A 12,132-nucleotide genomic window follows, 5' to 3' on the forward strand; every position below is an offset into this window, starting at 1 on the left:
CGCCCCTGCCGCCGCCGCCGGGGCGCCCGTCCTGAGGGCCACGATGGAGGTGTGGGTGAAGCGGGGCCGGCGCCCCGACTCCAGGTATGCCACCAGCTCACCGGAGGCGCCCGGCGCCCGCTCCCGGGAGGCGAAGGACCAGCGCAGCGGCAGCGGCTTGGCGGCGGCGGCGCCCGGCTCGGCCTTGGCGGGCGACAGCTTCATGCTGACGCTGCGGCCCTGGATGCCGCGCACCAAGGGCCTCGCCTCGAAGCCTCCTGCAAGAGAGGCGCCGGGAGGTGGGCGCCAGCAGCGCTGCGCCCGCGCACCGAGTCCCCCCCTCGCCCCCGCAGCTCACCTTTCTCTGGGGCGGCGTCGGGGAAGCCGGGCGAGTCGGGGGCGCTGGGCAGCGAGGGGTAGGTGGCAGAGCCCCGCGACACCATGCTCTCCCGCTGGCCGCTGCCACCGAGCCGCGACACCCAGTGATCGGACAGGGACGAGCTGGTGGAGCCTGGCGGGAGCAAGAGGCTGTGCTGGGGCTGGGGCGGGCGAGTTGAGGGTGCAGGGCACCAGGGCACGTGCTGGCCGAGCAGCCCCGGGGATGCTGGGGACGGCCGAGTGCCAGCGGGAGCCCTGCGGTGCCCAGGGCAGGGCGCTGCGCAGGGGCCGGGGGTACGGGGCTGCAAGCGCGTCTGCAGCTCTGGGGGAGTTGCACCAGGCTGTGTGCACGTGTGCATGCATATGTGCACATGCATGAGTGCATGTGTGAGTGCATGTGTACATGTGGCCTGCTTTGTGCCCAGGAGTCTGTGCAGGTGTTTGCGTGGGGGTGAGCCTGCCATGCTTTGCACACGTGTGTGTGTGTGTGTGTGTGTGTGTGTGTGGTGTACGTGAGCCGGCCGTGCAGTGTGTGTTTCTGCCATGCCACACGCGTTCAACTGTGCTGCGTGTGACTGTGTGCACCCACCTGCGTGCACACGTATGTGCATGTGTGTGCATTCGGCTGCGCTGCGTTGCTGTGTCTGCTCTGCTGTGCATGCATGCATGTGCATGCCTACGTGTACACGGCTTTTGGCTGCGCTCTGTGTGCCAGCCGTCCTGTTTGTGCATATATGTGCATGCACAGGCATGCATGTGCATTTGTCTGTGCTCTATACATGACTTTGTGTGTGTGTACATGCGCGCATGCACCATACTGCACATATGCATGCACATTCAGCTGTGCTGTACGACTGTGTATGTGCGCATGCACCATCTGCACGCGTGTGCATAGGCATGGGCATGCAATCAGCTGCCCTCTCTGTGTGACTGTGTCTAAGTGGACATACAATATACTGCGCATGCATGAGTACGCATGTATGTGCACGTGTGCATTCATCTGTGCTGTGACTGTGTTTGTGTGCACACACCACACCGTGTGTGCGTGTGCATGCATGCTTGTGCATTCGGCTGTACTGTGTGCGTGTGTGATCCTGTGCATGCTGTGTGCACAAGCGCATGCGTGCGTGCACATTTGGCTGTGCTCTGTGTGCTGGTGCGCGCGCCCTGCGGTCAGACAGCCTCAGGGTGCCAAGCCACGTGCAGGGCGTGTGCCAGAGGCCCCGGTGCCCGTGGGGCTGGCAGTGCGGGGGCCCTGCTCACCTCTCACGGAGCTGCTGGCCGACCAGGCGGGGATGGCGTTCCTGCGCTGGTAGAAGAGGATGTAGGCGCTGCGGGTGCTCACCTCGTCCTCCTGCACCCCCTCCACCGTGCTGTCGTCGTAGCTGTACCACCGCCCGTCCAGGGAGTTGCAGCAATAGGCTGGGGGCAGCACGGGTGAGGGCAGCTCGAGTGCCCCGGCCCCCCCAGGCAGGCACATCCGCCTCTCCGGGTGCAGCTGGGAGCGCCAGCCTGCATCGCACTGGGGTTCAGCTGACACCGCCAGCATGAACGGCCCAGGCTCCCTCAGGCCCGTGTMCCTTGGGTGCGCTGCGCTGGGGCAAATCCGCAGGGCCATCCTGCCCCAGGGCCCCCCCTGCAACACCCCTCCAGGCAGCGCCCCCAGCTCCCCCATCCCGTGTGCGTATGGAGTGCTTCCCCCTACAGTGCACCCTGAACCCTTGTTGTGTCCCAGGGCACAGCCTCACCGGAGTGCACCCCACATCTCCTGCCGTGCCCCATGGGACATCGTCCCCTTGCACCACACCCCGAATCCATGTTGTGCCCCAGGACACATCCCCCTGCCGTGCACCCCAAATTCACGTCATGTCCCACGGCACATCCCCCTGCATTGCACCCTGAGCCCCATGTTGTGCCCCAGAATATATCCCACTGCAGTGCACCCCAAATCTCACGTCGTGACGTGGGGCACATCCCCTTGACCCCAAAACCCATGTTGTGCCCCATGGCATGGAGTTTGGGATGCGCTGCAAGGGGATATGCCATGCCCCGGGGCACATTGCCCTGCACCCAAACCCCGCATCATGCCCCAGAGCCTGTCCCACTGCAGAGCAYCCCAAACCTCATGCCATCCCTTGGGGCACATCCCCCTGCAGTGCACCCCAGCCCCTCCAGCACATGCCCCAGCCCCCTTGTGCGCCGGGACCCGTCGCTCACCCGTGTAGTGCCCGCCCTGCATGCTGCCGTGGTGGTTGCAGACGGCGTACAGGTCGTAGAGGTAGTCGAGCTGGCAGCTCTCGGGCAGGTACAGCGGGGCCTTCCAGGGCGCCCAGTGGCCCAGCACTTGCTTGCCGGGCGCCTGGCCCCTTTGGGCCACGTGGGGGGCCATGTCGAGYCCCCGCAGGGGGAACCGCACCAGCGTGGTGAGTTTGTGCCGGCGCTCAGCCACCTGGCGGAAGCGCTTGAGGTGGATGATGAGGATGTCGGGCAACGTCCAGAGGCTCAGCTTCACCGTGCCCTGCTGCAGCACTTTGCAGTGCGGGCAGCGCCACGCGTCGTCCGGGGCCAGCTGCGGAGACCACACGCCATGAACGCGGCACCCCGGAGCGAGCCCGGCACAGCACCGAGCTCCCCCAGGCCAGGCCAGCGCCACGTCTGCCTCCAAACCTGCCCGTCCTCTGCCAGCTGCACCCGCTGGGTGCCACGGCCTGCCATCTCCCGTGGGAGYGCTGCCTGCTCCTGCCCATCACCAGCACATCCCTCCAGCCAGCCGGAGGCTCTCGGGGTGCCCTGGCCGGCATCCCCGTACCTGCTCCTCCTTGGTGTAGAGCTGGAAGCACTCGTCCAGCGTGCAGCTGTGCTGCTGCTGGTGCGCCTGCTGCTGCAGCCTCACGCTCTCCGCGTCCTGCACCACCTCCTCCTGGATGCTGCCAAAGAGGCTGCAGGGTGGGGGGGGAGAGGGGACGAGGCGGAGGGCGCTCAGGAAGGGTGACCCGGGCACGGGCACCCCCCCGGCCCGTCCGTCCTGTCCTCCCCGCTGCAGAGCACCGGGCGCCCGAGACTCACCGCTCTTTGGTGCTCATGTCCCACTCCACCGTCAGCTTCACGTGGGGAGGGCCGCCGGGGCCGCCCAACTGCAGCGCCCTGCCAGGGCGACAGCACGCATCAGGGGTGGAAGCGCCAGATCAGGCCCGGCTTGCCCACCGCCTGCCGTCGCCCCCGGGGAAAGGCCTGAGCGCAGCTGGGAACTGGGGCTGARCCCCCCAGCAGGGTGCCGAAACGCAAAGCGGGGAGCACCGAAAACCCTGCAAGCCGCCCGGCTCCAGGGGGAAACCGAGGCAGCGTGCTCGCAGGGGCTGCAAACTGCTGGCAAAGCGGCTCCAGACGCCTCTCTACGCGGCAGAGGTGAGCGAGCCGCCGGCTTCGCTTCTGCCCGAACCAGCTATTGGGTGCTGCAAACTGCTGCACCCTGCAAGCGGCCGCGTTTCAGCACGTTCTCCCCAGACGGCAGCCCTCCTCCGCGCCCRCATGACGCACGTAGGCAGTACAATATCGGCATCGCCTCTTCCTCCTCCTCCTCCCCTCCACAGGCGGCTGTACCGGGGCGGGGGTGTGCTCCGAGACCCCAGTCCCTACAACCCTCGAAACGGGATGGGGCCGTCTTGCACTGTGCCGGCAGATGGCACACGGCGCCCAGCGACGCTGCCGGCTGCCCCAGGACCGCGCGGGACCGGAGGGACGCTAAGAGGCGACGGGGCTGGCAGGGAGCCCCTGCCGCGGGCAGCAATCTGTGGGGGGTCCCCAAGCCAGCCTGTGTCACCCCCCAGAGAGACCCCCTGGCCCGGCATCTCCATCGCGGCCACCCCCGGGGACGCCCCCGCCCGACGGCGGCTAGTGCAACACGGTCGGGCGCGACGACGGCATGGTGCTGGTGCAATCCTGGCCGCTCCCAGAGGCGGGGGACCGTGGCGGCGGAGGTTGGGGCTCGCGGGAACCGCGTCCCCCGTGGGAATAGAGCTGCGGGRGAGCAGCCAGCAGCCCGGCCACCTGGAGGCAACTCCCACCCCGGCGATGCCGGCCGGCACCAACCTCCCCTTACCTGTCCACGGCCGGGTGGCAGAGGGGACGGGTGTCCTGCGGGGAGAGGTAGCTGCAGGCCACGGAGCCGCCGGCCACGCGGATCCGGAACAGGGCTCCGGCGCTCTGCAAGAGAAACRGCGAGAGGCGCTCAGGGGGCGCCCGGGATGGGGGGAAGAGAGGCGCCAGGAGGGACCCCAGGTCCAGCCACCTTTCGCCGAGACGCCGCGTCCCGAACGGCAAACGCTCCCGGGGYGAGAGCTATTCCTCATCCCCCAGCGCAACGCGGCTGTCCCTGGGGAGGAGCAGCCCGTGCTGGGAAGCACTTGGCACCCACGGGCACCCCTTCGTGCTCACTCACGGGTGTCCAGGATGGGGCAGYGTGGCGGGCCGCTGTGCCCAGGCGGAGACGGCACCGGCGCCCGCAGTGGCTTGGTGGGCTCCGGCACGCGGCACAGCCGGCGATGCCCGAGCGCAGGCCAGAGCCCGGCGCCCCGCAGAGCCCTGCCATACTTGATAATGTCTCCTCCTGGCGCCTGCTCCAATTTCCCCAGTGACACGCCGGCAGATTAATCTGCAGCCATCTCCCTCGCCCGTTGTGATGTTTTGTCATTCCAGCGAGAGCTGCTGGCCTTTGCCGATTAGCCTGCTGCATCCTGGCTTTCATTACCCGCTCCGGCCCCGCCGCCGCCGCCTGACAGCTAGCGTAATGGGAGATGAAGAGAGCGTGGCAAATCCATCATCCGGATGCTGCGGTGCGGGATCTCGCAGCCCGCCGAGCGTGACTCGGCGGGGGCGCAGCGCCGCGGTCCCTGGCACGGGATGCTCTCAGCATGGTGCCCGAGGGTTTCTCAGGGAGCTCGCGCCGACGAGCTCCCGCTGCCCACCGCGCCGCTCAGCTGCGAATCGCGGCGGAGAGCATGGCCGGGTGCAGGAGCCGTGCTGCAAACGGGGCAGGCGAAACTCCCCTCTCGAACGCCACCGCGGTGGCCCTCCAGCTTTAAAAGCAAGAAGAGCAACCTGGCCTGACCTTCCCGTGGCTTCCAAGATCCTGGTGAAGGAGAGAGGAGGGAGCGCGGAGGAGCCTCTCTCGCCGCCGCCTCCTGCCTTGCGTTGGCCCAGGCGCTGCTCCACCGGCCAGAGCTGCAGAATCGGGCCGGTTCAGAGACCTGGAGCGGCTGCTCCAAGACCCTCGTCTACAAGAAAAGCGGCATCTCCTCTGGGAGCGATGCACGGCCCTGCCGGAGCGCTGCCTTTCTTTCGCCTGGCTTCTCCCAAAGGAGGAGATGGTGCATTGGGAAACGCTGGTGCTCGGAGGTTTGCCAAGACCCCGGGACAGCTCCTGCCCCGCACGCTCACTGCAGGGTGCCAGTGTGGCCCTGGTCCTCGCAGGGGTCCTGCCACCCCCAGCGGGGTCTGGGGAAGGCTGGAAGCAGGGCCGTTTCCTCAAAACATGGTCAGTCTCGTTTTCCTGTGCCGCCCCCGCAAAAAAGCCCCAAATTGGACTTCTGTCTTCGTTCCCAGTGTGGTTCGCAGGGGAACATGGACTCAGCAAAGCACCTATCCACAATTCTGGATTTGGATGCAATAATCTATCTTCATTTTGTACAGGAATTTAATTTCGGGTCCCAAGTGGCTTCTGATTATGATTTAATACGCTATAATTTAATTAAAATGCTATCCACTCGGAACAAATATGAAAGGAGATTAACACGCACAAAAATTAATGTTACATTTAAAATTCATCTTTTATCCCTGCGGGTTGTTGTAATGTTTTAAAAAGTAGATCAGAAGTTTATAATCGAGCCGCAGCCACCTTGGAGATTTTTGTCTCCGTCTCCACAAATTGCAAAACATCACATTGCCCTTAACGTCGCGCTTCCCCCTTCTCCAGCTGCGAACGAGAGCCAGGTGGAAATCAGCAGCGCGTCGCGTTGCAAAGGCACGTGAGAAGCATTTCCCCCCGCCGGGTTGCTCCACATGCTCGCAGCTGCCGACTTGCTGGTGCCCGAGATGAAACGGAGCCGGCGGTGCTGCTACATCGGATTTCCCATCGGCAGCCTCACACGGTCCCAGTCCTAAACCCACCCGTGCCTTGCTCCCACCCGGCAGCACCCGTGCTCAAACCGTGACCGTCAGCAAAGGCGTTCGCTGAGGCCACCTTGCCTTGGGGCTGAGTGCGCCGTGGGCCATTCGGCGTGGCGGGGACACCCAGCAGGGGACGGGGACGGCCAGGGCTCTGTTGGGCTACAGTTTGGCAGCGTCCCCCGGCCGCGGCGGGGTTTTGTTCCAACACTTTGAGGCATCCTGGCTGCTTGGGGACCCGCAGAGCCCCAGGGATGGTGGCACCAGGGCATTGGGCAGGGTGGCTGGGCACAACTTTGCCATGAGGCTGGGGGCAGTTATCAGCCCGGGGAGGCATCATGAAAGCCCATGTGAGCCAGGCTCCGCCATGGCCACCCACAGCAACACTATGGTCACCCATGGGTCCACCATGGCCACCTACAGTGACACTGCAGTCACCCATGGTGACATCTTGGCCACTCATGGATAAGCCACAGCCACCATAGCAACACCATGGTCACCCATGGCTCCACCACAGTCATCCATGGCTCTCCCACAGCCACCCATATCTAACCCATGGCCGCCCATGGCTAAACCATGGTCACACCATGGTGACCCCATGACTACATCACAGCCACCCCACAGCTCCACCATGACCATCCATGGCTACACTACAGCCATCCCACAGCCCCACCATAGCCACCTGTGGCAATACTAGAGCCACCCACAGCTCCACCACAGCCACCTATGGCGATCCTATGGCCACTCCATGACTACATCATGGCCACCCCACAGCTCCATCACAGCCACCCAATAGCTCCATCCCCAGTGTGAGAACAACACCTGGCTCAACGTGGGGCTGAGACGGGACAGACAAGGGGCACCTCTGTCCCACCGGTGCCACCAACCTCAGCCCAGGGCCCGAAGCAGCGCTCACCTGTGGCTGGACCTCAGTCCTCATCAGGTAACGCATTTTGGCCAGGATGCACTGCTGGAGCTGCTCCCAGGAGATGCCTCGGTCCTCTCGCATCACCAGCGGGGGCCCGAACCTGGGGAGGAACAGCAACACCTCGGTGAGGGAGGGAAGCCCGTGGGACATCCCCATGGCATCGGGAAGTGAAGAAACATGAATTCCCCGTCAGGCCGCACGCCGGGCACCGGGCGGCAGGGACCCGATGCAGCCCGCCCTGCTTGCTGGAGAAGGCTGCCGCGGGCACAGGGAGCGATCAGGCCAGCGCGGGCAGGAGACGCGCCAAAGCGCCCCGCCGCGACCACTTCGAAGCACCCGCAGCAGCGCGCTCGTCTTCTCCCTGTGGCCCCCAGCGCCCCCCCCCCCCACACTGGGGCCATCGGCTCGCTGCAATGCCAACGGCTCGTTGCTCATCCTGGCCTTTCCGGCGATGCTGGGCAGCCAAACCAGCCCAGGAAGGGGGGTCACACCGCAGACATGCACAGAGACGCTCGCGGTATCCTAAGCCCTTCCCGCAGCTGCCTCGGCTGCACAGATCAACCTGGGAAGAGGATGCTGAGCAGGATGCGGGCTTGCACCGTGGTGTTTGCAAGCACGTCTCCAACGCTAGCGAGCCCGCCGGCTGTACGGACGTCCCCCGGTCCCCGGGGCAGCAGGGCCACTGAGAGCAAGGTGGAAACGGTGTTGCAGTAGCGTTGCACTAAAAGCTCTTTCCTGGGGCGATCTGCAGCCAGCTCTGGCAAAAAACGGGAGCTAAAATAAAAAGGGAGCAGCCAGAGCCCTTTCCTCAGCTGCCTCCCTTGCCCCGAGGCCACCTCAGCATCTCTGCCGTCCCTGGCACCAGCTTGCCTGGAAACCCACCCGATTTGGGCCGGAACACGGATATGTCACCGACACGGTCAGGCGAAGCCGCCCAGGGGGCTCGGGACTGCCGGCTCCCCGCTGCGGGTGCCCCGATGGCTCCGGCACTGTCACCCCCCGCGCGCGGCGCTAGGAGACGGGAGCAGGCTCGACATCGCTGCGCTCGGGGCACCGCGGCTCCGAGGAGCGCCGCGAAGGCGAGCGGCCCGCGTGCCAAACGCACCCGGCCGCTTCAAGCGCCGCGGGGGCCGAGGCGGCGCCCGGCGGCAGGCGCGGCCGAGGCGGAAGCGGGCGCACGTACCTGGCGGCCTGCGGGCCGGCGCCCGCCGTGTTGCAGAGGAGCAGCAGGACGCGGCCGCCGGCGCCGCGGTGCAGGCACTCGGAGGAGAGGGCCGCCGGCGGCAAGCGCTGCCCCTCCGGCTCGGCGGCGTTGGGCGAGGACGGCAGGCTCAGCGGGCACCCTGCGGAACGAAGCGGGCACTGAGGGAGGGAGGCCGGTCGGCCGGCCCGGGGCCGCGTCGCCCCACGGCTCCGGCAGCCCCGCGACAACCCGCACCGGCGGGGCCACGTGCACGGAGCCGTCCCCCCTTTTCCACGCACGGGGCCGGCAGTTAATCACCCGGCCCCGCGCCGCCCCGGACCCCGACTGCTCCCCGCCGTCTCCTCCAATGTTTGCCAATTAAGGGATCCTTGTTTAGCTCCGACAGGCAATTAATCAGTGCCAGGGCTGCCTCCCGCCCCCCTGCCACCCCGTGCAGCCCCCGCACAGCCCTCGCACGCGGGCCGGGCCCAGGGGCGCCCGCAGCAGAGCCCGAAAGGCCGGTTCCTCCCAATTCAGCCAGGAGCCAGCAAGCCGGAGAGCGCGGGGTGCTGCGGCCTGCTCACAATCCCCCCAGCCCTGCCGCCCCCCGGCTCCCCAAACGCCTCCCCCCAACCACGGTGCAGCACATCTGCCTCCCACCAATCACAGCAGAGACACTATGAGCCTCCCACCAATCACAGCGCCACACAGCTGCCTCCGAAGTAATGAGAGTACCAGTCTCCCACCAATCACAGGGCAGCACATCTCCCTCTGACCAATCACAGCAGAGCAAGTATCCAACTCCCACCAACTGCAGTGCAGCACACCTACCCCCAACCAATCACAGCAGAGTATTCATCTCGCACCAATCACAGTGCAGGGCACCTGCCTCTGACCAATCACAGCAGAGCAAGTATCCATCTCCCGCCAATCACAGTGCAGCACAGCTGCCTCTGACCAATCACAGCAGAGCAAGTATCCGTTTCCCACCAACCACAGTGCAGCACACCTGCCTCCCATCAATCACAGCAGAGACACTATCAGCCTCCTGCCAATAACAGGGCAGCTCACCTGCCTCCCACTAATCACAGCAGAGACACTATCAGCCTCCTACCAATGACAGGGCAGCTCACCTGCCTCCCACTAATCACAGCAGAGACACTATCAGCCTCCTGCCAATAACAGGGCAGCTCACCTGCCTCCCACTAATCACAGCAGAGACACTATCAGCCTCCTACCAATGACAGGGCAGCTCACCTGCCTCCCACTAATCACAGCAGAGACACTATCAGCCTCCTGCCAATAACAGGGCAGCTCACCTGCCTCCCACTAATCACAGCAGAGACACTATCAGCCTCCTACCAATGACAGGGCAGCTCACCTGCCTCCCACTAATCACAGCAGAGCGAGTATCCATCTTCCACCAATCACAGTGCAGCTCACCTGCCTCTGACCAATCGCAGCAGAGTATGTCTTCCACCAGTCACAGCGTGGCGCACCTGCCTCCCACCAATCACAGCAGAGCCAGTACCTGTCTCCCACCAATCACAGTACAGCTCACCTGCCTGTGACCAATCACAGCAGAGCGAGTATCCATCTCCCACCAATCACAGTGCAGCACACCTGCCTGTGACCAATCAGAGCAGAGCAGGCATCCCTCTCCTGCCAGCCCGGCCCCGGCCCATGCTGGTGCAGCGCGGCGGCCCCGCGTCCTCGCCCCCGCCGCTCCCAACGCCCGCGTCGGCCCCACGCAGGCGCGGCAGAGCACACGGAGAGGCAGCGCAGCCCCGCAGGCACTGGACCGCCCCGCGGCCCCGGCGGTACCTGAGAGGCGGAAGGAGCTGCCGCGGCCGAAGGGCAGCGGGGGCTGGAAGGCGTAGACGCTGTCGCTCTCGGCGATGGCGCTGAGGTCCTCCTCGTCGGAGAAGGAGCGCCGGAAGCCCGCGGGGGACACCTCCGCCAGGATCACCTGCGGGCACCGCGCGGGGCCGTAAGCACCCCGCGATTCGCTTTAGACGAGCCCCCAGCGGCCCTTCCTGACCCAGCTGGCGGCAGGCTGGCGAGACCCCAACCCGCGAGGCTGAAGGACCTCAGTGCCCGCTGGAGGAGCTGGAGGGACCCTGCTCCCATTGGTGCCACCCCAGCTCGGGCGGCTGCTTCCTTTCCCCGCCGCTCCGGGCGTTTTTACCTGCTCCGGGGGGATCTTGCCTTCCTCTGCCACCATCTCCCGCAGCTTGGCCACCGTGCTGAAGAGGGGCACGGCCAGGCCCACCCGCAGGAACCGCTGGCTCTTGCACTGGAAGACCAAGGTGACGTTCAGAGGCCTGCAGAAGACACGGGATGGGGAGGACGCGTGAGGCCAGGGCTCGCGGCAGCCGCAGTGCTTCCCGCAGCGGCGACTTCCACCCATCGAGCCGCCGGAGCCGGTGGGGGGCCCGGCTACGCGGCGGCACGCGGGGGCTCTCCGGGGCCGCGGCTCACCTGGTCTGGCGCAGGGGGATCGGCAGCGAGACACACAGGAAGGGGTCGAAGGTGTTGCTCTGCTTGCGGCAGTGCGGGCAGGTCAGCGAGGACCTGCAAGACAAGAGCCACGGCACCCCGTCGCGCTGCCGCCGCCCTCCTCCCGGCCGGACCCGCGCCCCACGGCGGCGGCATTCCCGGAGGCCCCGTGCCACCCGGCCAGCCTGGCTTGCACACCCCGCAGCGGACGGAGGACAAGCGCGCGGTCGTGCTCCGCTCGGGCTCCAGCGGCCCAGCAGCTCGTAGGACGGATATTTTGGTATTTACTAGATTCTTCTTCCAGGAATCCATCGAATCGCTTTCTGCGATTCAGACTCCCGCCACGTGCCCAGGCGCGGCGTGAAGAGCCGCCTCCTCCGCACGACTGCCTGCCCGGAGTACCAGCTCAGGGCGATGAGAGTCTGCAAACAGCCCCGCGAGGGTCTGCGGCAGCCTGTCCGCCCCAACGGGCTGTTCACTCTGAAACCCACCAACGGCACCTGCCACAACTGCTGCGCGGCAGCTCGGCGTCACCRAGGCTGGGCGCGCTCGTCCTGCCCAGGCGCCGCTCTCGGCCCCACCAGCGGCCTCCTCCCGCTCCGGGGAGCCAGCGCAAGTCGCAGTTTCAAACCGAACTTCACGGCAAATGAAGTCAGAGCAGGGCTAGTGCCCTTTTTGTATTCGTTACCGTATCTAATTCATCAAACCCTCCATATCCAGCTGGTGCAGAACCAGAGGCAGGAGGGGACGTCAGCCCCATTAGGTGGGGACGCCGGGAAGGTCCTCGTCTCCAGGGATGGAGCAGGGTGCCGCTGCAGGGCACGGGCGCCGAGGAGCACCTTTCCCTGGCGTCCTTTGTGCCTCRACCAGGGGACCGCTGCGTGCCGGGATGGAGACGGCGATAACGGGGAGATAACGGGAGGCCGGCAGCATCCTCCCAGCCGCCGGRGGAAAATGCACCCAGAGACGTGCCGGGATGCTCTGCCCCAGCCCCAGGGCTGCG

At 66.0% G+C, this 12,132-nt stretch overlaps 1 protein-coding gene across 1 annotated transcript in view; it reads right to left on the minus strand.

Moving 5' to 3' along the window:
* Positions 1-12,132, minus strand: part of USP43 (ubiquitin specific peptidase 43) — a gene marked incomplete at its 5' end in the record, with an annotated part of 30,968 nt that overhangs the window by 4,990 nt on the left and 13,846 nt on the right. The window contains 12 exons of the mRNA XM_026075731.1: positions 27-257; positions 338-490; positions 1,621-1,779; positions 2,575-2,926; positions 3,167-3,296; positions 3,424-3,501; positions 4,457-4,560; positions 7,436-7,547; positions 8,631-8,790; positions 10,455-10,599; positions 10,819-10,954; positions 11,112-11,204. Of these exons, the coding sequence (XP_025931516.1) occupies positions 27-257; positions 338-490; positions 1,621-1,779; positions 2,575-2,926; positions 3,167-3,296; positions 3,424-3,501; positions 4,457-4,560; positions 7,436-7,547; positions 8,631-8,790; positions 10,455-10,599; positions 10,819-10,954; positions 11,112-11,204 (1,853 nt within the window). The remainder of the gene's footprint in view (positions 1-26; positions 258-337; positions 491-1,620; positions 1,780-2,574; positions 2,927-3,166; positions 3,297-3,423; positions 3,502-4,456; positions 4,561-7,435; positions 7,548-8,630; positions 8,791-10,454; positions 10,600-10,818; positions 10,955-11,111; positions 11,205-12,132) is intronic.

This window comes from Apteryx rowi, unplaced genomic scaffold (genome assembly GCF_003343035.1).
Source record: "Apteryx rowi isolate R43461 unplaced genomic scaffold, aptRow1 scaffold_41, whole genome shotgun sequence".
Classification (NCBI taxonomy): Eukaryota; Metazoa; Chordata; class Aves; order Apterygiformes; family Apterygidae; genus Apteryx; species Apteryx rowi.